Source organism: Amyelois transitella, chromosome 19, assembly GCF_032362555.1.
Source record: "Amyelois transitella isolate CPQ chromosome 19, ilAmyTran1.1, whole genome shotgun sequence".
NCBI lineage: Eukaryota > Metazoa > Arthropoda > Insecta > Lepidoptera > Pyralidae > Amyelois > Amyelois transitella.
In genome coordinates, this window is record NC_083522.1 from 5,503,949 (window position 1) to 5,531,460 (window position 27,512).

General features: G+C 33.8%; 2 protein-coding genes across 3 annotated transcripts in view; one reads left to right on the forward strand and one right to left on the reverse strand.

Moving 5' to 3' along the window:
• LOC106132604 (carbohydrate sulfotransferase 11) overlaps positions 1-27,512 on the reverse strand; it is a 43,130-nt gene that overhangs the window by 14,133 nt on the left and 1,485 nt on the right. Inside the window, exons 2-3 of one of the 2 annotated variants that reach the window (XM_013332053.2) lie at positions 16,447-16,612; positions 14,523-14,600 (exon numbers count right to left, since the gene is read on the reverse strand). In XM_013332053.2, coding sequence (XP_013187507.1) covers positions 14,523-14,600; positions 16,447-16,599 — 231 coding nt within the window. In that variant the 5' untranslated portion in view covers positions 16,600-16,612. The remainder of the gene's footprint in view (positions 1-14,522; positions 14,601-16,446; positions 16,613-27,512) is intronic. The other variant, XM_013332054.2, reaches the window with a different exon arrangement.
• Positions 21,769-25,818, forward strand: LOC106139587 (uncharacterized protein K02A2.6-like). The gene has a single exon (XM_013341060.2). It carries the CDS (start codon positions 21,769-21,771, stop codon positions 25,816-25,818), a length of 4,050 nt encoding a protein of 1,349 aa, XP_013196514.1.

Genomic DNA, 27,512 nt, shown 5'->3' on the forward strand with positions numbered 1-27,512 from the left:
ACTTATTTTCGATGCAATTTGAGATTCTGAATAAGAAAGTAAGACTACTTTTTTCATTTTTAGCTTTTTTTAGCTTTCGAGCAAAAGCTGCATTGTTTTTTACTCAAAGCTTGACAAAGTCTTTGAAAGAACCTCAGCCAAGTCTTGCGTATTGTCTCTTTTATGGTATAAATTGTTTCTCACTAGGGTTTTCATGGACAGTTTTACTTTATGTGGATTGCATAATATAATTATGTACAATGTTGTATAATTTTTATGATGTTATGTTGTCTACGCGATCCTTCATTTAATTCATATTTCACTTGATGATTTTGATCCATCAGAAGCCTTAAAGCAGTTTAGGTTATAAACTTTGACATCGAGGTGTGCAATATCGGATTACCTGACACCCACTCAGTAAAGAATACAAAGGCCTACGCCAAAATAAAATTAAAGTGAGTGTAAATGCAATGCCCAATACAGAAACATCTGATCAATTAATTATTATTCAAGGTCATATTTAGTATGTCGATGTTTGCATAAAAACTTGTGGTTACCCACGCATGAACATAACGATGCATATGCAACATTTGCGCTATCTTTACTACTGCCATGATAACTTCTAGTTTTAATATTGCTTTGTCATCTGACTTGCACGTGTTTAGAGTTTTTTAGGTCAGTCGAAGTAGGTCAAATTATACTTTTAAGATTAACAGAGAGGCGCCCAAACAATAAGAATCCAATTGTACTTATTATAAATAACTACTTACACTTTTGCCCTTAGTTTCACTTCCGTAGGAATTGCCAAAAATTTTTAAGTAGCCTTTTCAAACTCCAAATTTGATCAATAAGAGGAAGATACATGATAAATTTGAATGTACGGGTAACCGATACATAATCTTTTTTAGTATATGTAGAGATATTTCTGAAATACTATACCGTTTATTTGTGTACCCATTTCGAGGCAATTACTCTGAATTAGATGGCGGCTCATGACACCCACAAACGTTGCTCGAGTTTTAAAGCTGTGAAGTCTGCTTTTGTATTTGAAAATTGTCCATTATTATCCTGGCGTTGTCCCGGTTACGATCTGGGCAAGAGCCTTGAGTACGCCTACAGCCACAATTGAAAATAGAATGGAGGAAGAAATCATTGTAATCACTCACAGTAACCTACATACTCTTATTTGCGAGGGTTAGGCAGGTACATATATATATGTTTTCCACTTAAAAAGATCTCAGTATACTACTTTCGTTGCATCCAAATTCATAAGTCTCTTCATGTAAGTTCGTCGGCTTCGGGTACTTTTGACCCGACCTTTTGCCAGAACGTTCTTGATCTGATCGAGGTGGGTTCGTCTAGGCCGTCCCACTACAACGTTCCCATATTCACAAATTTATTCGTAATTTATCATTACATTTATAAAATAAGACTTATAAACACGGGGCGATTTCTACCAACCCTCCGTGATCCTCATAGCAAAGGAATAGGGCCCAGCTTGGATCATACTTATTTACAAATTCAGATGATTGAGTGTATATTGGAAAACGGCTCTTGTCCTTACTATGTGAAATCATATATCTCTGATCTCAGCTCAGATTCTAGACAAACCACAGAGTATCAGTATAGGATTTTACTGATATTATTACAAGGCTTTTCATAAAAAAATATTTAACAGGTAATTCACACAATGATTATAGTAACGTATGGATCCGCGATGAAAGATTTCTCAGATATTCCCTTTACTACAAAATTCAAGTCATGGTCATGGCTGACTTCGAAATTTAATGCAATTATTTGTCCAATTGCAGTAATTTTCTCGACAAAAAGAATGGCTCATTGTCCACTAAGTATTCCTTAATCAATTCAGGAACAAAAAAGTATGTAAGTATTTGCTGAAATTTTTAATTTAGATTCAATCACACGTTAAAAATTACTGATTTGTATAATTAAAAATAAATGTTTACCTGAGTGGGTAGGCATTTCTCAATCATTGAACATTTTGATAAATTTCCAATTTACAAGCATACGTTAAATGACTTTTGAAATAATTTATCACGATAAAACAGGTATTTCCCGAGAAACTAACCATAAGTCGCGTACAAAAAAGGAGTGACCCACAGATGTAGTTCTAGTTAGATACTTCAATTCACTTATTTTTATTGAATATAAGGGTCTCGATGATTCTCCGCCTGCTGTAGCTGTGTAGGGCAAAATAAGTTGTTTTTTATTCAATCGACTTGATTGTAGAATTAACAAATACAACATCATGACATGATGATTACTGCGTAGATTCCAAATGAAACACAGTCCTCCATATGCGTTGTGATTTCACACGCAAAGTACATACTCAAGGGATCTATTTACTAGGGTCTATCTAAATGTATGTCTTTGTAGCCACCAAAAAACTACTGAGAATCGGTGCCGGTCCAAATGAGGCCATCTGATTAATGTCGTGATGGCCTCCAAATTAATTGCAATAAAAAACAACAAATGGCATCTCATCAAACACGGATATTATTAGGTTCGCTAATGCAAGGAAAAGCTTTGTCATGGACGTCATTAGATGAAGTTAACTCGAATCTATTCATTATCTCCCCATTATACAATTGCTTCATGATTTGATGTTATAAAGTTTCCATGGTCGTGGTCAAAAATAGCTTAGGAAAGAATCAGGAAGGTTTATAATGAGGTGCGTAAATGCCAAAAATAGTGTATGTATGTATTGTATAATCCTCCTTTACTTAATGGTGGTTAAATTTGAATATTTGTTTTAATAATATTCATTATTAAAACAAATATTCATTGTCTGCTGGGTTCGTGGTTGTTGCATATGTAAAAGTGAGTGCTGAACTCTTTTTTTAAAATGTACACATAGTAAGATAGACAATGTATAGTTATTTTCGCTTAATTTCGCCTTTTTTACCTATGCAATAATTCTCATTTCTGTTTTAGTCTTTTTGAACCTGTTTATCGAATCCAGTCTAATGCTGGCAATACCTAAGCAACATATTCATTATCTATTCAGAACGACAGAATATCTTTACGAAAACGAGGCAAAAGAACAATAAATTTTGTTCTGCAAAAATACAACTAACAGATAGAATAAGTAACTCGTTCCTTCGTACAATATAGAATGTGTGAGTTTCTTGATAATATTTTTTTCATAACTGACCTTAACAAGAATTGGTACTTTAAAAGACATGCGTTAACGACTAGTAAAAAATATTAAAGAATTTGTTAATGTTCTTTAACTGTTTTTGTCGACTTTATGATGTGACGGTTAACGTTACTTAATGACCATCATTGACTAAGCGAGGTCTCAAATTCGAGTTGGTTTAAAACATTTTGCGGCATTCTTGTAAATTTACGGTTATCGAACAAGTAAATGAAAAAATTGGCTTTAGACGTCAGATAATTTTGGTCGATTGACTACTAGTACTCTATCCTGCCCCTGTGATGAATCTTAAAACATCAATAATTTCCGTTCTCGTGGAAATTTTGGGAAATCGTCATCTACACTCCCCAGAGAACCTACATGCCAAACATTGCATTTTTGTATGCGTAATCAAGTCTGCAACCCTTTCATACCAAATTTAAGATATTTTGAAATATTTTTACTATTTCATAAAGTACTTCATATTTAACCTCAATCGTAAAAAAATGCAATAAAAATGAATTAAGTACGTAATCCATTTATAACTCAACGCAGTCAGATAAGAAGAAAGGAGTTATAATTTGATTCGGCCACATAAATTTTTGCTTCATAGCTAGGGTAAATTGTTTGACTGGTGATCATAAGAAAGAGTTTGAATTGGTTAGGTATTTTACCCTATGTTTATTATTATATTCGTTCATTGGACAATTTGGCGTTGAGTAGATACTTCTTTTAGGTAAACATCTGTGGACTTAAGTTTAATGCAAATGTTCAGCATGAATTCAAAATGGTGAGATTAATACAAATGATTATAGTAACGTATGGATCCGCGATGAAAGATTTCTCAGATATTCCCTTTACTACAAAATTCAAGTCATGGTCATGGCTGACTTCGAAATTTAATGCAATTATTTGTCCAATTGCAGTAATTTTCTCGACAAAAAGAATGGCTCATTGTCCACTAAGTATTCCTTAATCAATTCAGGAACAAAAAAGTATGTAAGTATTTGCTGAAATTTTCTACAACATCTGTGGACTTAAGTTTAATGCAAATGTTCAGCATGAATTCAAAATGGTGAGATTAATACAAATTAAATTAATAATTACAATGTAGAATAAACATAGGATAAGAGTTACATACCATAATTATGGTTACAAATCCAGTTGCCTTAAAATGTTTACGTTTGTTCAAGTCACGATATGCGATTTTAATTATGGCAAATTGGAACAGATATGTAATATGATAGACCTTTTCGCATTACAAAAAATGTTTGCCTGAAAATTCCCATGTGAACGTCAACAAAAGTAAAGTCAAGGAATGTTTATAGTTTTACAACAATGCCAAGTTTCCGCAGGTCGTGATTTAATATATTGAATTATTCGCGGTTTCATAAACAATAGAAAATGTCGAAGTTCTCAACGTAATAGGTATAACCGTTTGATTCAAGATTCCTTTTTTTTATTTTCCCGATAAAAGAGATTAATTGATCTAAATAGGTCTAACTTAAACTGTCGTTTAATATAATAATTATTGCCGATTGAGAAATTAAACTAGCTTCGTCCCCGGGTTTCGTTTAATTAATTTCGGGATAAAAAGTATCCTGTATTCCAGGTTATATTCTACCCGTGCCTACTAATTTTTAATCTAAATCCGTCCTGTAGAATTTGCGTGAAAGCGTAACGTAGGTACACATATCCTTCCAAACTTTCACATTTATAATATTAGTTTATAGGAAGTAAAAATTAGGTTGCCTTGTCTGCTTCTTCTGCACTGACGTTTTGGAAATGGCAGTACTTAGTTGAATTAATTTATTTGACACCAACCAATGTTGTGAAACCAAAAGATCAACAATCATTAGGTGATGTTTGAAATGTCCTATAATAATGAACAAAAAACTTGAATTTGTTAAAGTAGTAGGAAGGAGAATATGAGCTAAGCTTTGTAAGTAAGAAACAAGAAGAAATAATGTATAACATATTTATTTGCAAGCTATAAAAAATACCAACAATAAATCAGTTGTGGGGGATGGCAGGGCGTTTATTTTTACATCGTTGGCGAGAGGCTGTGAACATGATGTCGCAATGCGCCACCCCCTCCTTTCTGATGCTTTGGTATCGACGTAACCAATTCACATTTACAAGAAACTATCACCAAGAACAAAAAAGTTTCTTGATTTTTATTAAAAAAATATATATATTTATATTTTCATACATTGCTATGAATGTCCCATGTGGTTCCTCGCACTTTCGAATAGGACCGCTGTATATTTTTCCCATAGGCGTTGTAAAACGCGACAAAGAGACTTTCACTAATAAACTTGAGATTCTTTTTGTAGACGATGGGCCGTAACCTGTCACTATTTGAATCTTAATTCCATCATTCAGCAAGGGATATAAGTAGATGTTTTTATATGTATGTATTTTGATAAAATATATTTTATATACAATATATGGATAATCAGCTGGCATATTTACAGAAGCAGTTTTTGTTTTGGTCAGACAAGACAGTTTTAATCTCCCTAATGATCAGCGCCCTACTGCTGTATTTTCAAAAAATACAGCTGCCGTAATTTATACTTCTAGGAAGACTACATGTAATACCTACTGTTAATAATTATGCGTTTCTATTCTATAACGTCTATCTATTCGGCAGTGTCGGTGGTCGAATCGGTAAGGTTAAAAATGCGTTTTGCGCAAAAAGGCACAGAGTCGAATCCTACCTCGGTCATGTACCAATGGCTAATTTCAAAGTTATGTACATTAATTAGAATACTAACCGGTGAGGGAGAACATCGTGAGAAAACCTGCACATTCAGGCAACTGGATGCGTAATCATGGTCGATCCAATACAGGTTAGGTTGCCCTGCAACGGTTGCGGAGGTCAGTCGGGTGTCGCTTCGTGTAAAAACCTGACTCACCCAATCCAGGATCCATGGTCAAGGGCTTAGTGCTAAGGGCGTAGTGAGGATGCAACCGGGACTAAAGTCAGGAGGAAGAAGATTCAATACCGTCTAAATAGGCGTACATATATAGAAAAGGTTTGATTAAATTTCATTGACCTCTTGAGGGCAAACTTATCAAACGTTGACACCATGCAACTATCGTACGAAACGCCGGAAATTTTTATCTCATATAATGCATCATTGCAGATAAAATATTGACAAAATAATCTTGGTTGAAAAATTCCTTTGTGTTACGACATATTTGCACTGAATCTGTTATCTGAGACTAAATTACTTCAAAAACTTTCGGGTGAAATAATTCAACGTTGTTGTATCGTGTCTTGAATTGTACGTACATGCATACTACATATAATCATAACTCTTACTGGGTAGACAGAGCTTACAGTCTTGAAAAGACTGAAAGGTCACGTTCAGCTGTAAGGCTAAAATCCAAATAGTGATAGGTTGCTAGCCCATCGCCTCTACTAAAAGAATCCCAAGTTTATAAGCCTTTCCCTTAGTCGCCTTTAACGACATCTATGAGAAAGAGATAGAGTGGTCCCATTCTAAAATGCTGAGAACCTGGGTGTGGTGGAATAAGGTTTTAACGCCAGAAAATATGGCAAGCGATAGAAAATAAAGGTTATTGCATTTAAAACATTATAATCTCTACAAGCTTATCTAATTAAGTATTTGATCCATGACCTTTTGTCCACGAACTTGCACTAAGTAGGTACGTTTGACGTTATCATTTACAAATGTCAGGAGATGATATTTACTTAGAACCTTTATAAAATGTTTTTGTAATGTATAAGCGGATCTAGCACATTTCTGCCCCAGTTTTATTCTTGAAATACGAGGAAGGTCATACAGGTCATAAAGGGATAGAAGGTCGTAGGGACGAGTAATACCTAGTTATAACTGATTTGTAAAACTTTTATTGGCCGCTTAATTTAAATATTTTGCACCATTCAAAATTAACACATTATCATGCGTTAAGATTTCGATAGCGTTTACAGGAATCCAAAATGTTTTAATTTAATACATTCAGCGCGTGTAGGTTTAATATTTAAAAATCTCAAACAAATTTTATTATGCTATTTTTCAAATTTAATTTTTAGCTAATGTGATTGACTTATGATAACAATGTCGCTATAATTAGAACTAGGAAAAGATTTGGTGATTATTGACATTCATCGGCATCTGAATAATATTTCTAAGTCCACTTCACCGAGATAGGTCCATTTACTTCGTCTTTCATACAAACCTTGTGCGTGTGAAAAGATATCGTAGATACAAAACAAATGAAATAGATATAAAGGCTATATCTATAAATTTTAATATTGTTACGCTTTTTAAACAAATCACAGCGTATGCATTAATGATGCTATGGTATATATATGACAATAAAGCATATAATAAGTCTTTGGTCATGCTCAATGTTCTCAATTGGTCGTGCTTGAGAGAAATCGTGATAAATGATGATCTAGGTCGATTACTGATCGATTTTAGCACGATTCGACATCGGCTTTGTCTTTGATTTACTAATGCTTTACCTAACCTATTTAGTTATAAAAAAAATATCTCGATTCCTGGATAGTACTCACTGGTTTAAATAACATCAAAGTCGATAGTATGTCATATTTATGTACATTAAAATTGTTTGAATATTTCGAACAAAAAAAGAATTATTTATAACTTAAGTCAAATTAAGAATTCTGCAAATGCGTCTCACATTACAAATCAAAATCGCTTCCGTACAACGTTAAACAATGTCTGTCTACAATATTAACAAAAAAAATATATTATTATTTGTCAGCATAACGTAAGTTATGTCATAATTAATCAATTTAATTATACTAGAGCCTCATAATTCAAACACACTTTAATTAATTAATAAGGGAGCGAACGCTCTACTCACCCCACACATATTTTGATTAGAAATTATTTTTTAGTTAACTATTTAGTTTGGACTGAGTAAGTATAAAACAAAAGGAAAGAAAGACAGAATCATAATCGTTACTCCAAGGTTTAGGTAAATATTAATAAAATTCCTTTACCATCTTTCCGTACAGATTTTAAAAGAAATCAATACTAAACTAAATTTAATTTATAGCGTTCAGTTATCCACTTAAACGTGGCTTCAGTCTTCTATGGGCTTTGTCTTGGTAAGGATAGGATGCAAATTCACTGATGCCCGAGAACAGTGGTACTGGGAATGTATTGCATGTTATTTTGTTCTAATGTACATACATAATATATTGAATGTTATAAGTTCGTAGAATCATAGTTACTGTGTGGAGATCCGTCAAATCCGCGTAATTTGCTAAGAAGACATTACTCATAACAATGCGGCCATAGAAGTGTGTCAGTGAATCACGTTCGCGATAGTTTTTGCGCTAACTTGCCAACAGCCATGCAGATCGATGACCTATAGGCGTAGCGAGTCATTTTTAGGGATCAATATGTTATGAATGAGAATATTATCATTTTCTTGGTTGGGCTTGCCTCTAAAGGCTTTTGGTAGAAGTTTTAAAAGTACTGGAATCCGCCACGGCTTTGCCCATAGAATATATATAGCTACAACACCCGCAGATTATGTAATTAGGGCTTATAAACAAACAATCATAATTACAAACTTTACCTTTTTATAATATACTTAGATTTTAAATTGACAAATAAAATTCCAAAAAAGTGTATCTCCTGGCTTAAAATTAAGTGTGATTTGGTTCTGAGATTAAGAATATCAAGGTAGCGACATGAACATCTGATACTTACATAAATAGATTGAGTCATCAGTCGGTCTAGATCAGGAATTCGGCAATACCTATGCCAAATTTAACGCCTCATATTTATTGAAATTATGCCAAATCGCACGTTTAGGATACACTTTCTGACATATCCAATTATAAGATGTATGGATGGAGTAAACATTTTTGTGTTACAAAATAAATAATAGTTTAAAAAAAAACTAAAAAACTACGCTTTTATTGCTAATCAAACTAAAAAATAGAAAATAAAAATTAATGACAAAGGAATTCAGTAGTAGCAAGTCGAACAATCAGTTAAAGTCAGTTGTAGTAGTAATTACCTCGGATTAAAATTATAACAAAATTAAATTTATAAACAAAACAATTTAAATCAGAGTAAAAAGCGTGGGCTGCCTGATGTAGTAAATATTAAAATCATTCTATTATCATATATTTATGACAAGAGAGTTATGAAAATGAAGTAAAATGCACCCCACGCTTTTTTAATCTGATTTAAATTGTTTTGTTTATAAATTTAATTTTGTTATAATTTTAATCCGAGGTAATTACTACTACAACTGACTATAACTGATTGTTCGACTTGCTACTACTGAATTCCTTTGTCATTAATTTTTATTTTCTATTTTTTAGTTTGATTAGCAATAAAAGCGTAGTTTTTTAGTTTTTTTTTAAACTATTATTTATTTTCTATTTTTTAGTTCGATTTGCAATAAAATGGGTAGTTTTTTAGTTTTTTTATACAATTATTTTTTGGAAGTTAACACTTCTGGTATAACTATCTTACTAGAAAAGACTTTCGCAACCATGCGCCCATCGCCGGAGGTTTTCACAACTAACTTTCTTAAAGTTATATGTGGCCTGATTGGATTAAATCTCATAATATTCTCATCATCATGATTCTTTTTAAGGCGATGGGCTTGCAACCTGTCACTATTTGAATCTCAATTCTATCTTAAAGCCAAATAGCTGAACATGGCCTATCAGTCTTTACAAGACTGTTGGCTCTGTCTACCCCGCAAGGGATATAGACGTGATTATATGTATGTATGATGATTGTTAAACCCAGTTGAAAAGAATTTTATAGTGATAAATCACTGTTAATAATATTTTTGACCATCCAGCAAACGTAATAATTTTCGATTGTGGCCTTGCCAGAAAAGAGGCAGATTGATACAGGAACAAAAATATTTCAAACATACCTCCACTGCCTTTACAACCAGGAACGCAACAAAGTTTATCTGAAGACATCGTGGCACTTTTGTTGTAAAATCTGTCTTTCACAAAAACAAACACAAACTTGGGACTCCTATCTCAAATAATAAGGTACTTTTTACAGGAGTCCTATCTCAAAATATCTGCACAACACAGTAAACACAGTCAGAGTCCAATCTCAGATGATAAAATCACACGAATATCCGGAAGAACAAAGCTCGACTCAATGGAAGATTCCAAACTCCAAATAACGACAAGTTATCAGCACAAAACAAAGTGCAAATAGGTAAATACACAGGCACCGGTAAAAAACAACAGAAAGAAAGTTTACAGGTGTTCGAATCGAATTCAATCAAAACTTACTGCAAAACTTATTTGACATAAAAAACGTCACTCATTTTCCAAACGAGTATTACAGTGTTGCTATTATAAATAGGCAAAAGATACCTAATGTTAATTCAAGAATTGCATTAATATGTTAAATACGTATTAAATATCGCAAAGTTCTATAGGTAGTAACTTTATTCTTGTATTTTTGTAAATTTAGTTGTTCAATTTTCATTTATTACTTTTGTTTTATTACTTATATATTTTTTATTGTTTTAAAATATTCTACTATGGTTTCTAATGGTAATTCTAAATGGAGCAATGCGATGAAATAAAAAAGCCTCAGGTTAATAGTAACATTATATGGAAATATATTACATCTCTTTTTGACTCATTATACGTCAGAACTTCTTGGTTTCTTGTATGGAGATTACTGGCACTGGTGCTATCTCTGTCTCTCTTACTCTCATACGAAGGATCTAAAAATGAATTTATTAATCCTGGCAGTTTTAATAAGGATAATGAGAAACTCTTATCAAAATATTGCATTGTCATCGGTCCTTGATACGTGTGCAAAGTTCCAAGTTGATCAGACGTTTAGAAATCAGTGAAAATTAAGCTCAAAGATTCCGTTACATACATACATACATACATACATACATACATACATACAACCCAAGCTAATAAAAGCGTAGTAAAAAGGAAAAATTATTGAAAATATATTGAGCAAGATTAAGTAATGAATTTTATGTTATATATTCCAATATAATTTCGGCAATTACTTTTACTACAAATTTATATCGGAAGTTTTATTACCATTTACTAAAGTTATTTGGACTAGCACATTTTTATGGCCATAGTAAAATGTTAAACTGTTGTAAAAATGTTTAAAGATTACGTGTTTACAACACATAATACATAATGGTTTCTCTACGTATTCATGTATAAAATATAGAACTTTGAAGTTACATATCTTATGTGAAATTAGGCTAAATCAGATATCTTTTTGTTAAACATACCTAATATTGTATTGATTATATGGCGAAGTTTTACAACTGTGCATCAACTTCAAGTTACAATTTCATCATAATCGTCGCGCACCCTTCGCTTTATCGATTTGTCATTTTGTTAAAGCCATCGTTAATTGTTAATACGTGTCCGATATTTACTGCTATTACGAGAAATGAGAAATTAATTCCAACATTTTATTATGGTCGCATAGAAGAAGTAATGGTGAGGGAAATCATTGAGAGGAAACTTGCACATTTAGGCAACTGGCTGGAGGTGTAACCATGATCCAATGGGTTATGTGTCCCTGCAGAGGAAAGAGCGGAGTTGTTTCGTGTAAAAACTTGTTTACCAAATCCAGAATCATGGTCGAATAGGTGAGGATGTAACCGGGACTAACGCCAGGAGGAAATAGACCAATTTAACGTTAACCCTTTCCGAACCGCGAAGGTAGTAGGGTTTCGTCTTCTATTTATCTGTTAAAAATAAATGTATTATTATAAGTTATGGCACCCAATTAAAGACGGTTAATTACATGACAACATTTACACGTGCCGAATTTGTTTGTTGTTGTCCATTGGGGGCACATGACGCCGTTGAGTCAGTGTTGTTCTGTGATTTTAGGTATTATAATCTAAATTAGCCATTTTTTAAAATAGATTATATATTGTTTTTTTTTTCTTTTTTATTTGTAAGTCAGGTACAATAGGTATATGTGGACAGATTGTTTACAAAAGCTATGCAGACTCTGTTCTTAGACAAATCTTTTTGCGTCAATGCTCGGGATATAAGCGACTCAAAATTTTCTAGGTCGCTGGCACTCTATATTTTAAGTGACTAAAACATCGACTATAGAGTTTCTTTATAATAGAACTCATGTAGGCTTTGTAGTATTTTTTACGTTGCCTAAAGTTTTTTTTGCCTCGCGTGTAAGTCAAAATTATTAGGAAGGTATAGTGCCGTTGTTTCGTTCATATTCTAAGACCGTTATGTATTGACCTGTTGGTGAGAGTTGAATACTAATATACTCGATTGTTATTAGTTTACTAAATACTGGGTGAATTACCATCACTAAAATAGGCAGTTTTTTTTTTATTGTAGGATATTTTTATTCTGTTCAGGAAGATTATTTATAAGAATAGGAAACAATTTATGCTTCATTAATTCTCTCCTTCCTTGTCAACATCCATAAAAGATAATTGATTCCGTGAATATAAAGAGCATTATTCAAGATTAACTTAACAAAAATGATGACAATATTCCGAAATGTTCTTATTTCAAAGACATTCAGTTAATCTCTTTCATTCTCAAAAAAAATCATCAATTATTCATGTACTTACTGTTTGATGCTTTTGGTACCATACTTAACTTGCACAACCACAATATTACAAGCAGCGGATTCAGTTCTATATTTCAGCGTAGTAGAAAAGAAACCACTGGTGTCAATGACCCACCATTAAGATTCAGGATCATCATTTTATAGATTTAACCTCCTGATGTACCAATAATGTATTAATAGAATCGCAGTGGAAGATAGAATATTATAATATATAGAAATTAAAGCCACAATGTCAATACATTTTGGGTTTAATTTCTATGGTACAGAGTGAGAACGAAAAAGACATAAACTGTCCATGGCGAGTTTATCTATTGACACCATATTGACATTCTATTGGGATATTAATTTTGTACAAATAAGACCCTCAGTTGATGTGTCTGACCATAAACATTCCGTCCATCAATTGTCTCAAGAACATGGAGTGGAACTATATTAAAGTGTTATTCATATGTGATTATATTTAATAGTTTATTGTTATAAGCACACCCAGGGCGCGTGCACAGTCGTATTGAAGACCTTTTAGTTGAAGCAGTGCTAGTGAGGACCATTTTGGATCCTATAAATTTTAATAATATAATAATGAAGACTGCTTAAGGTTTTTCGGCATAAAAATCGTTTTGCATATCTTCATAATTATGTAATTTGTTATGGAAAACGATGATTATGCAAAAAAGCGTCATACAGACATTAAATTATACTATTTAAATTTATGAGATTACATGAACCCGTGCAGTTAGCTTGGGTTACGTGTTAGTTAGGGACACATGAATGCCTATCTTCGTCCATATTAGTTAATTGTAAACGTACAAATAAATTAAATAACGTAAATAAAAACTATGCCTGTGACCAAAACGGTGGCGACATGCTTGTCCTCTTTAATATGATTTGCCAGAATCGAACCTCTAAAAGAAGAATTATAATTTATAACACATACTATTTTGAATTACTATTTTGTTATTTCAATGCTCTATAAACGCCAGGTAAAAAACGAAATGATTTCAATTGCTTCTTATATAAGAAGTCACGAGGAATTATGGAGGATACATGTTTACATTTAAACAATTTGGGATTAAATTTAGTAAAATTGAATCTCAATATTTTCAATGTAAAGTAGCTAATTAAAATTCAATTACCAGTCTTTAAATAGTGTGAAATCACAATATTTATCGATGCTCTACTATTTATGTCCAATCGTATCTAGGTACTCGTGCATTGTTGCATCCGGCAGTCGAGTTTTTATCTCAGCTAGTTTTCATTTCTATCTTTTTAATAATTATTATATTTTCAACATTAGTACATTACATGTTGTACGTTATTTAAATCTAAGTTTTTTAGGTTATTTTAATACTACTCTTCATTAATTTATGAACAGCGTAAATAAATCAAATCACTTTAACATAAGGATTTAATGGTAGGATAGAAGTTTTTTAACGTTTATACTTTTTTCATAATACTAGGTACTTTGGATTTGGTGGCACGGATATAGTCAATTTCATTAGGTACCTACTGAGTTATAAGTTAACAATCTTAACACAGTTTTCGTTTAAATATACATTTTTAAATTAATTTATAGCTATTAAAAATAAAAACCAAATAAAATAATAGATGGCATAAAGAATTACCATAAATAATTTTACTAATGCAATTTTTGGATAAAAGTACCTTTCAGTACCTGAAGAAACAGACTTTATCTATATGAGTTATAACCCCTCATTGACCGGTTAAAATGTAACAATATGGACGAAGACGGCAAGTGTATAATATAATGCAATATCCCAAGCTGTTACCTGAGTCCGCGGTAATGTGGGAGTGGTTACCGCGTATGGGGACGCGTAATACGTCCCGTTAATTTTATAGAAGTCACTCTGAAAAGAAGAAATATATACTGAGTATTGCGATTCCAAATTAGAATCTCGAAGAACTTACAAGAATTTAAGCTTTAGTTTAAAGAACATAATAATATTAATACTACTTACAAACAATACCTTTCTTGTTGAAATAATTCTTCTTCCTCCTGGATTTAGTCCCAGTTGAATCCTCATCTCTCTGGAGAAGAGCCCGGGGTATGCCTTTAACCATGAATCCTAGATTGGGTGAATCAGGCTTTTACACGAAGCGACTCCAATCTGACCTCCGCAACCTTTGCAGGTAAACCTAACCCGTATTTAGGTAGTATTAGGTTTCCTCACGAGGTTTTCCCCCACCGTAAGAGCTTCAGTTAGTATTCAAACTTATGTACATAACTTTAAAAATCCTTTGCCTTGAACCAGTTTTTATTTAAACCTGTGCCTTTTTGCGCTAAATTTTTTGTTAACGGTTATGCGGGAGTGATAGGTACGGTAATACCGCGTATGGAGACGCGTAATTCATCCCCTTTATTTTATAGAAGAATTAAATGCTGACATAAGTATAATTAAATATTAAAGTAAGTTACATAACTTAAGAAACTATTATACGGCAATAGATTTTTGAAAAAAATATATGGAAAACCATCACAAATATTTTGCTTAATAAGCTTTAGGTATATGTGCTATTTTCTTTTTCGTAAAGAATTAACTTTTATGATAAACATATGAAAAAGCGACATTGACGTCAAACCGATAAAATTAATGCAAAAATATATTTATGCTATCACTTTTATTTACACTTAACTATAACCAATGCTTATTTGATAAGGATATTTTTCCATGCTCTCTGGGGAAAAGTCGGAAATCCCTCCATTATGATTGTAAGAATCTGAAATGCACTTCCCTTATACATCAGAACGCCCCCAAGCAAATACCTTATTAAATGTACACAAGTTTTTCTTCGTACTCCACACTACTATGTTTACAAAATTTTATGGTGATCTGTTCAATGGTTTTGACGTTAAAAACAGACAAACAAATACACTTCCAAATTTTGAATAAAAGTATGAATAATGTCATTGTCTTCATGTCGCTGTATTTTCTAATCCTGTTTGCACGGGTTCCTATTCGTTCACCGTGGTACAGTTCCGTGATGCAAATATTGATATTATTTTTTATCACTAGTTTCATGTACAATGGATCTCGAAATAATGGAACAAGTCTGTCGCGAGGATTTTTGATAATATTTACCAATCAAATAGAGAGAAAATGTCAACTACATTTTCTCACTATTCAATTGGTAGATAGAGCTTCCATCATTAAACTCGCCTTTTGCTATCTATTTGTCGTACAATTAAGTTTAAATAATTCTCGATCCATTGAATATCATAAAATAACACGTTACCTTATGGTTCCTCAATTTACCTGTCTTCTCGCATTCATGATATAGAAATCCAATAGGTTCAATATCGACCCACTTTTTCGGATGCATGCAATATTGTGATAAACGTGACCCGCGCAGTCCACTAGTGTTGTACTTAATTTCATTCGCACGTTTCAAAATCTCAGGTTTCAAAATATTTTAAATGCGAAAATCTCTTTATCGTATTGGACTTCATAATCCTCTCTCAGGCTCATAAATAGTACTGATAAGGATATTAAAAATGATAAGTAGGTTTGAATGAGGTAATTATTATGAGGTAATCTCTTGTTTGAACATACAAGTGGGGATAACAAATATTGGGCATTATCAGCTACGTGTGAAGCCAATTTCAGTGATTACATTAATCTGATTACATTTCAATTAACTCCGAAAATTTTAAGAAATATTTATAAATTGAGATCACATGATAATAAGACTAACCTCTTGATAAAACACCCGCTTAGTGTTGTAGGTTAGGTGGTACTGTTGATCGGCCACCATCAGCAAGATGGTGAAAGGTAGGAGGAAGGCAGCGGCCGCGAGGAATGCTATGCACCTCCCCAGACGCATCACGGTCAAATTTTTTCTACCCATGTTGTTGGTTCAACTGCAATAAAAAAAAAATATTTTTGAGTTTTATTATTTTATCTATTCTTGTATTTAACTTATAATAAATAATAGTACTTACACAATAAATACTATCATCATCAATCAAACAAATAAAAAATCTAATCAAAACAATTAATATAATCAATATAATGAAAGGCTGATCAGGAGGAAATATATTTAATGCTACACTTTTTGTGAAACCTTATCAAAAGCAAATAAAGATTATATTATATTCAAAGATCAGGTTATTGGTAGCGTGAAAACCAAATTAAGCTATGAGGTAGGTAGTGTACTCGTATATATGTGTGTGTAGTGCTATGGAAAATTAATGCCATACTTGATTGCATCTGCTCATAGTTCATCAAGTTGTTTGAGATGTACAGCGTCACATAAATTTTTTTCAAATTTGCTACTTACATTAAAAGAACTACTAAACAACATCTGTTACAATTCTTTAAGAAAAAATCCCTTAATTATTTATTTTGTTTGTCCGATATTTTTATGATATTCACCGGAAACCAAGTGTTGGCATATTTTATATCTTTATTTCTACCACATCATAAAATTTGTGGCTATTGAGAGATTTATCTCAATAGTTACCATAAAACAGAAGATTAACATAGAGCATGTGATATAAACAGCGATATGATAACGGTATGATTGATGTATTGAGGCCAGTATGGCAAACAATAAAGTAGAAAAAGAAACGAATGTTTCAGAATGTTTGACCTAACTAAATATTGTAACTTCAACGCTTAGTAAATGTCTGTTAAAATTTCATTCAAGTCGGTTTTGTGAATATTAAGTATAACGGTTAAAATAATAACCGAAAAGGCGTTCTCCGGGCTCCTATGTCAAAAGAGGCGAGGATCTAACTGGGACTAAGGTCAGGAGTAAGAAGCATAATACATATTGATAAGATTGTAGGCATGGCCAATGATAACTGATTCATCGCCTGTCTGGCAAAAAGTGAGAGTTTTGAAGCAGCTTTAAATACTAAAGAAGATTGCTTCAAAACTCTCACATTTTAGCCATTAAAGGTAACGCTGATTAACGTCAAATCGATATAAGATATATTCGACACAAATAACCCAGATTGAGCACAGTCTATCACAATTAAATGTCTGGGGACATACTTACGTGGATACAGAAGTAAACTCGTTAAGTAGGTACATTATTTATTTGTCATAATGACCTCAATAAAAATTATAAAGCCGAGTACAATAATGACCCGGTCTTCACAAGTTAAACTATCTGCTATTTAATTTTGTACTAAGTACGCATAACTAAGTATATTATTATACTTTATTATTTTTTATGTGCAATAAAGAGTTTACAAACAAACTATCAGCTTTGCAGTTTTGGAGAACTGCCAATAATAAGCATCCATGATAGCCAATTTTACTATTAGAGGTACGAACCAAGAGCCTTTTTCTTCAACAACGACCCCAAAATATTTTTTAAATGTAGGTACCAAATTAATAAAAACTTTTAATCTGTGACCTATGAAAAGGATAAGGTGATAGATTATTACGCTTTGCATAATAAAAGAAATAACTCAATAATCAAATTTTTGTAACAGTTATTAAGTATGACTAGGTTTTAAAATGCAACGAGTTTACCTTTCACTTTCCCACAATTTTGCACCAAGTAAGTATTGTTGTTTATATTTTCAATGACGACAGAGATATTTTTGTGTGTCTGTTTGTCATTTCCATGTAAACGGGATTTGGGCGCACTCAGGCGCCAAAAAAAAGCAATATGGTGAATGACATGTACCTACTAATCATTGCACTGAAAAAATATTGAATCGATTTTTATTTTTAAAAAAAGGATTAAACCATAGTGCATTAAGGCAAATCTTAAAATATAATATATTGAAGTTATCGGCTTTGGTAATACTGAACTTTGTTGTTATTTGCTTACCAGTATAATCAAGTAAATCGGTCCGAAATCTTTTAACTGCATATGGTTCTAACTGTACACCGGTTTGTTTTTGTCATGTCACAAATCTCACGATATTAGTATAGTTATTTTTAACGTAAATACGACAACAATCTTATTTTATACTCACAAAAATACTTTCATTACCATAGATCCGAATAATAAAAAGCAATAGACATGTCATGTAGTAATTGAAATTGAAACCATAGGCGTGATGTGTCGTGTACCTATAGTGTACCTACAGTGTATAAGAATAGCACGTAAATTTTTGAGTTCATATATGTGTGTAGTTGTTAAGCAATCAAATAAATATCAGAACCGAGATGCAAATAGAAATTCAAATGTGCTATGACGTCCGTATTACATTTTATTTTTTTATTTTATTTTATTAAAGAAACCAACAGCGTATACATTAAATAGTAATACAGTATTAATCTTACGCTATTATAAGGCCAATGACAGGTTTCTCTTACTATTACTGAAATAAAGTCAATCGTTACTGATGAAGAAAGTACTTATCGCTTAATCAAGACGCAAGTATGTTTTAAGTCTCTAATTTTAGGTGTGGTTAAAAAAAATTAAATTTAACCGAATTGGAATGGAAATACATACACTTATTATTCCTTACTATTACTAGTTACTTTAAATAATTTAAACTATCTTTTTTCAAAGAAATCACGAACGACTACGGTTTACTTTTCTAATGACAGTCGATATTGGAATGACAGACAAAAGGGTATAATTGTATCTAAAAATAACAAATCAAGCAGTTATCAGTTAAACTGGAAATAGAGTCAGTTATTTATCGTCAGTTTATTTATAAACTGTGTATTTATAACTAAACAAACAGACAGACAGGCGCCAGTAATTGGTATGTGTATAGCTTTTTGTATTTAAGTGTTAGTATCTAGTTCAGGGATTTTTTTATTTAGTTAGTTTTACCTATTGCAACTTTTAAATTCTTTACATGTTAGTGCCGAGCATATTTTTAATTTATACAATAATCCATTCATAGTACCTCTGGGTGACAAAATTAATATCAGCATAGAGTTTCCGAGTCTCAATTATGAGATTTGTAATTAAGAAATTTAGTATGTAATGGGTATTACCTCCCTAGGTTTATTAAGTAAAAAGATGTAGGTATTTCTCCTGTCCTTCATTGCCAGTAACCTTAAGATTATTTTTATTATCAATTGAGGTGAGATGAACAGGTACAATAAGTTTGTTTTATTTTAGTATCATTAATGTTACTAATTAAATTAGGTCTAGGTGCAATGTTAGGTATGTATGTGTGTACACAAACAAATTAATATGAAACCCGAGAATTTTATTGATAACATTTTTATATCAAATCGTAAATGTAAGAGTACCTATTATATCATATATATAGTTACCGTTTTTTATCGATATAGTATAACCGTTACATAATAAAGATTAAATATGGAAAACCCGTTTGTTTGTTTTATTGTGATTGGGAAATTCTATTGGGGAATACGTGTAAGTATAGGTACTACTTATTTAGAAATTTATTTCCATGACTAGCGTTTACCTGAGATTTTTCCAACGAAATTCTGGCGATAAGAGTAGGTATTCTTTAGGCATTCGAAACGATAACACGTACGCAATTTTTATACTGAACATTAAGACTTACCTAATTCAGTCTGATGGTAAGCAAGATGGGGTCTAATAGCCTGATTATACTTACGTATTAAGTGAAGGAGCAAAAAAGTTATTTGTAACTTAATTTTAACGAAATTATGGCGTATAAACGATCACTTAATCGTTCATAAGTCGTAAGTTATCAAATTAATATTGTAGAATTAGAATCGAGTCTATTTTTGAAATAAGCAACCACCCCTCTCGGACCACACACCTCGTGGACGCGGCATTTACTAAATTGTCATTTAGTTAAACACTTAATGCCACGTGTAAACGATTATGGACTTAAATTTAAGTTAAAATTAACTTATTTACTTCGTCACTTAATACGTATAAACAGACTATAAGGTGTAATAAGCTCGATTCGGTTCCTGATTTGATTACGTCTTTATGAGAGAGAAGATAAAACATAATACCGTGAATAGGCCCACTTGGATTTTAGATAAGAATGCTATCAACGAGTAAGGGAGATGCAAAAAGGCTTTCGATAAAGTGGGTAATTTGTTCGTTAGTTTAATTAGAAACTAAGGTGTGTCAAAATAATTTGATAAGCTAAATGCTAATAGTAACTGCACAAACACAAATGTGCCATGACGTAATTGGTATGCCCGCCCTTGAACAAATTAAGCTCAGTTTTTTCCAGTGAGAATTGTTTACAAATATTAAAATATATTTAAAATTATTAAATTGTTTATAAAAAAAAATTAGTAGGTGTCTATTTTAGTAATTTTTTGTTAGATAGCGGTAAGGAATTTTTATTATTAAGGTTTCAATTTAAAAAATCACAGCATGTTTATAAGATGAAACTGAGTACTTTCCATGAAAACATGCTTTATAAAGCGAAAAGTATATATTTTTTGCACGAAAGTTGAACTCAACTGTTAAGGCGCTGGTAGAAGATTTTTTATATGAAAAATTGCCAATGCGCATTTCGAAAATGTCAAATTTTAGGTTATACAAATTTGTCGGGAGAGTAAATTTTTTTCACTTTTTTGATTTAAAAGGTTTATGTCAAAATAGCTAAGTTCCATTAAACTCGTTTTGACACATCGCGCCTTCTAACACAACGCAGACTTTCTTTTCCTACCTTTAATCATCTCATGCACTACCTCTTAGTTCCCTATATTCACTTGATTCTTAGAATTCGGTTAATTAGAAAAATCAAATTATTCCCATCCAGGCTGCATCGCCCTACATTCTCTCTTCATGCCTCGGTTTTTCTACTTGAGAAGTGGGATCTGATAGAGGCGCCTAAGTATATCTTACTTTTTGATTATATGCTACTTCTTGGGCAAAATGGTAAAACATTAAGGCAATATATCGCCTATTCAAAAATATATTCATGATATTGCATGTGTTGTGATTATTATTGGTGCATGTCATTTATTTGTGGGTATTGAATAAACAAATTAGTCTTGGTTCAACCTGCCTTTCAATTACGACATGGTGTCAGGTGTCGTCTAAAATAATTAATTTTCGGTATAAAAAGTCGACTTTAAGCTAAAATTAAGTGTTCGTACGTAGAAAAAGTGATAGTGTTTTATTATTACTATGGAACACGCGCGTCCGCCATCGGAATTATGCCTAGAGGGCGGGCCGGCAAACCGCGCTGACGCGTGGCGAAAATGGTACAAGCAGTTTTTGGTGTTCCTGAAGGCCTCGGGAGTCTATAAAGAACCGACAGATGTACAAGCCAGTCTCCTCATTAACCTGATAGGCTCAGAAGGTTACGACGTATATACTACGTTTAAATTCGAAAAGGAGACTGATCGGGAGAATTTCGACAAGTTGGTCAGCAAATTTAATGAGCATTTCGGTACGAAACAAAATACTACCATGGCTCGTTTCAAATTTTTTACAAGAAATCAAGAAAATGGTGAATCTGTCGATGAGTACGTCACAGCATTGAAAATACTTTCGCAGCATTGTGAATTCGAGCATCTCGAAGAAGGTCTGATACGCGATCGTGTTGTTTGCGGGGTCACCGATGGAAAAATACGTGATCGATTACTGAGAGCTGAGGATCTGACCCTCGCACGAGCTGTGAAGATTTGTCAAGCTAGTGAGATGTCTACAGAGGAAAAACGGCAGATAGAAGGAACCAAGGCGGTAACCGACGGGGGCGCGTCGTCGGCAGCCGTGGACGTGGTGTACGGCGGCGCAGGCGGACCGTCGCGAGCGGCGCGTGGCGGCTGGGGCCGGCCGCGGCCGCGGGGCCAGCTCCGTGCGGCCGGCGCTCGGGGAGCGGCCACTGCAGGCGGCCGACGCGGGGCAGCTTCTAGGAGTGCGTGTCGGGCTTGCATGAAGGATCAGTGTGACGGAGACTATAAGTGTGCGGCTAGAAATGCTCAATGTTTTTGGTGCAGTGAACGGGGACATTTTAAAAGTGCATGTCCTAAGTTAAAGAGCAGAGTATACCAAATTGAGGAAGAGTTATCAACTGACGATTCAGATTTGTACTACGTCTCCACGGTCGACAATTTCGGTGACGGTATGGACAGCCACAAATGGTATGAGACTTTATTTTTATATGGTAGTGATTTAAAAGAAAGATTTAAGCTAGATACTGGTTCGGATTTAAATGTAATGTCCTTGAAAACATATTGTAAATTGGGTTTGAACTTATCAGAGTTAACATCAGATAATACGAGAGCTTTATCGTTTTGTGGCAATTTTATTCCTATTGTTGGATCATGTTACATCAATTGGTTTTATAAAAATAAAGTGTATAAATTACGTTTCATAATTTCTGAACACGACTGTCAAAATGTGCTGGGCAAATTTTCTTGTGAACAACTAGGCTTAATAAAACGTTTATATTCAATAGATATTAACCAGTATGATGATATTTTCAAAGGTTTGGGAAAGTTGCCTGGCAAATACAAAATAGTAACAATTCCGGGCGCGCAGCCGTCAGTCTGTCCCGTTAGAAAAATACCCGTGGGCGTACGAGATAAGTTACGAATCGAATTAGATCGAATGGAAAATCTAGGCGTTATTAGAAGAGTGACGCACCCGACCCCGTGGGTGAATGCAATCGTAGTGGCGGCGAAAAAAGATGGCAGCATTCGAGTGTGCCTCGACCCGCGGCCGCTTAATAGGGCCGTGCGACGCGCACACTACCCGTTGCCGACGCTCACTGATATCGCGACTAAATTAGAAGGAGCTAGGTATTTTAGTAAATTAGACGCTCGATCTGGATTTTGGATGGTTCAGTTAGATGATGATAGCGCTGATTTATGTACGTTTGGAACACCATATGGCAGATACCAGTATCTACGTTTACCTTATGGTATAAACTGTGCATCTGAAGTTTTTCATCAAAAAATACGTCAAATATTAGAGGGCTTAGAGGGCGTAGATTCATTTGTTGATGATGTCATAGTTTGGGGGTCTTCAATTTCAGAACATGACGAGAGGCTTAAGCTTTTATTAAATAGGGCACGTGATGCTGGTATTAAATTTAATAAAGAAAAATGTGAATTTTGTGTTCAAACGGTAACTTACCTTGGACATACCTTTAGCTCCAAAGGTATGCAAATAGATGAAAGTAAACTTAAGGCAATTCGTGACATGCCGAATCCGCAAGACAGGAGTTCATTAGAGCGTTTTTTGGGCATGGTAAATTATTTATCAAAATTTATACCACATTATTCAGAGATAGCGGCTCCTCTACGTATCCTTTTGAAAAAAGACTCTGTATGGAATTGGGACGAAGTACATGAAGCGACCGTGCGGCGTTTAAAAGAGTCAGTGTGCGCCGCGCCTGTACTGGCTTTGTATTCTGCGCGCGAGCCGGTGCTGTTATCAGTAGACGCGAGCTCTCGCGCGCTCGGCGCAGTGCTCATGCAGGGCGGCCGGCCGGTCGAGTATGCGTCATCCACACTCACCGACACGCAATGCAGGTATGCTCAAATTGAAAAAGAGCTGTTGGCGATCGTGTTTGCGCTCGAACGATTTCACCAATATGTTTATGGCCGTAAAGATGTCACAGTGGAGACGGATCACAAGCCATTGGAAACGCTATTTCATAAGGCGTTGGATTCCGTTCCAGCCAGACTGCAGCGCATGATGTTACGTATACAGGGATACGATTTCAAGGTTACGTATAAACCTGGAAAATATATGTTCGTTGCAGACACCCTTTCGAGGGCACCTTTACCTGAACAGTTACAACAAAAAGTAAGTGATGAAATTTCGGAGCAATCATGTTTTCTTATAGAAAATGTTAGGTTTAGTGACAGTAAATTGAGTATGATAAAGGAGCATACAATGAAAGATGAAGAATGTCAGTTAATTATAAGATATATAAAAAATGGCTGGCCAAATTATAAGTATGAAGTGGATGAAAGAGTAAAAGAGCAGTGGTCGTATAAGGAAAGTTTTGAATATGTCGATGGTATAATATTTAAAGATAATTTGGTTTATATTCCATTTAAGTTAAGGTACGAAATGGTAAAGCGAGTTCACGATGGGCATATGGGTATAGATAGATGCAAACGGCATGCGCGGGATGTGATGTTCTGGCCAGGGATGTCTCGAGACATCGAGAGTGCAGTACGCCGCTGTGCGACGTGCGCCGAGAGGGTGGCGCGGCCCGCGCGGGAACCGCTCTTGCCACATCCTATCCCGAGCCTGCCGTGGGCTAAAATAGGCTCGGACATATTTCAGAACGGTAACAAGTATTTTTTAATCTTAGTCGACTATTTTTCGAATTATATCGAAGTTTGTCCACTGCTGAACATTACTAGCAAGACAGTCATAACAGCGATGAAGGATCAATTTGCAAGGCACGGCATCCCACAGGAACTGATAACTGATAATGGGCCAGCGTATGCCTCGAAGGAATTTGCTACATTTAGTAAGCAATGGGGGTTCAAACATGTTACGAGTTCGCCGAAATATCCGGTATCAAATGGACGAAGTGAGAAGGCAGTACACATAGTTAAAAATATGTTAACCAAATCTTTGTCATCTGGTTCTGATTTCTATTTAGGGTTGCTAAACCTTAGAACAACTCCCAGGGATGGAATTAGCTCACCATCTCAGTTACTTATGGGACGCAGGCTTAATTCCAGGCTCCCATCTCACGACTGTAAACTGCAACCCAGCCGTGACAACCGTGACGATTATAAGGCTATCACAAGCAAGCAAGCCCGCGACAAACAGCACTATGATAAACGAGCACGAGCGTTGCCGGAGCTGCGGGCTGGGCAACGTGTGGTGATGGTGGACGCCGGAGACAGGAAGCACGCGCGCGTCCAGGCGCGGGCGCCACAACCACGCTCCTACTTCGTAATAGACTCAACAGGAAAGCGGTACAGAAGAAATAGACGCCATTTAATTAATGTGGAGGCAGCTCTTTCTTCTCCATCCCAATATACGCCCGAGGAGCAAGAACATTACGAGGAAGAGGATTGGTCCATGGCCGAAAGTGAGGACAACGCAGATGATCCTACGTTTGTTTTAACCAGCGGGGATGGGTCGCGTCTCTCTGAGGACTCCCGGGGTGATATTTTGAAAGGCCGGTTAGATCGCGCGCGCAGACCGGCGGCTGAGGCGGCCCGCACTATTATTGCCAAACTAAATAGGGAAAAATAAATCATAATGCAATCTGAGCTTAAAATTAGAATTGTATAAAATTGGTATAAAAGATTGTACTATGTTACTTCACCCAAGCTGTTATTGTTAATTGTCCGACTTCATAAAATTAAATGTATGTAAGTATTTTTATTTTTGTATGTATGTTCACCAATTTTCTTAGTCATTTTTTTTTTCCAAATTTTCGATTAATATATTTTTGTTTAAAAGGGCTTATATATATCAGCGGTGATCCCATAAAAATTACAATGATAAGATTAGCCTTTATAAAAAACTGTAAAAATATACATTAATCTAGATATATAATATATATATATTAAGGTATGTAGTATTGAAGTCGGTTATATGTTTATTTTTCTTGTTTTTTTTTTTTTTTTTTTCTATGTATATTATTGTTTAAGTTGCTGACTCATAACATAACAAATTATTTTAATTTTTTTTCTGTTAATTTTCTTTTGTGAGGGAAAGATGTTGTGATTATTATTGGTGCATGTCATTTATTTGTGGGTATTGAATAAACAAATTAGTCTTGGTTCAACCTGCCTTTCAATTACGACAGCATGGAAATAGAACTAAACAGAAGTAAACAAAATCTTGTCAAAAGTCGAATGGTTAAACGTTTGTTATATATTAATTACATAAAAAACAAACACAGGTTGCAAAATAAAATATACTTAAAAATAACAGAAAATTGCATAAGCGGTCTACTTATCATGCAGAGATTTCTTCTGTGTACATTAAGGTAAAAAAGAGTTTTACCTTTTTTAACGAATAATGAATTCTAACCAAATCTTAGGTCAACAAATGTGAATAACAATAGATTCATCATCGAATTATCCGAATAATCGAAGTAACGTTATATCGATTGAATCGTTCGTCACGCACAGTGGCTTGTGACCATACCATACAAGCTGGTAGCCAAAAGTTGCTAAATGACTGTTGGGTCAAAAAACTCATTTCCCGTTTGTACTCGGCGAATAATCAAGTTAAGCATAGTAAAATTAACAAAGCCCTTATAAAGATCTGACTCTTGAATGCGCACAATTAACGTTAAGTAGGTACGCCTACGTTCTGATATAGTTGGAGATTCGGTGTTTGACAGTAAAATAAGTAAAAGTACAGTGGGAAACAAAGAAAAGCAAACCAATTTTGTACGTCGACCATAGTGGTGATATACTTTTTTTTTGTGATTCGCTGATAATGTAGGCAAGTCATAGATAGATGTTTTCGAATTGGTTATTATGTGAAATAGATACGTTTATGTAAATTTTAAAATAAAAGTTTGTAAAAAACTACATGTTATTAACAAAATTTTAATCCTTGTTAAATTATAATAAAAATGTTGCCAAGACCGTATAGAGATATGGGCAACAATTCCGCAATTGTCCATTACAATAAAACAAATTATGTACTTATGAAGCGTGTGTAGAAAAAACGTAGTTTTTTTTAATATTGTATGTTATTTCAATTAAGTTTCACAATTTTATGGAATCCCTATTTTGTTTTTTTTTTAAACGTAATTTAAACGTAAACCTAATGAAAATTAATATGCTTGAGAGTAAGAATACAACTATTGAAATTAAATTTGTTCAAACCGAAAAATTTTAGTTTTTTTTTTATTTTTAAGGTTTTTCTTGGAATATACAATTAATCAGAATTTGATGCTATGCAGAGACTGTACAATTTGTAAATTG

What these genes read in the sequence shown, in the direction of transcription:
- LOC106139587 (XM_013341060.2), top strand. Translation starts at nt 21,769, where the DNA reads ATGGAACACGCGCGTCCGCCATCGGAATTATGCCTAGAGGGCGGGCCG.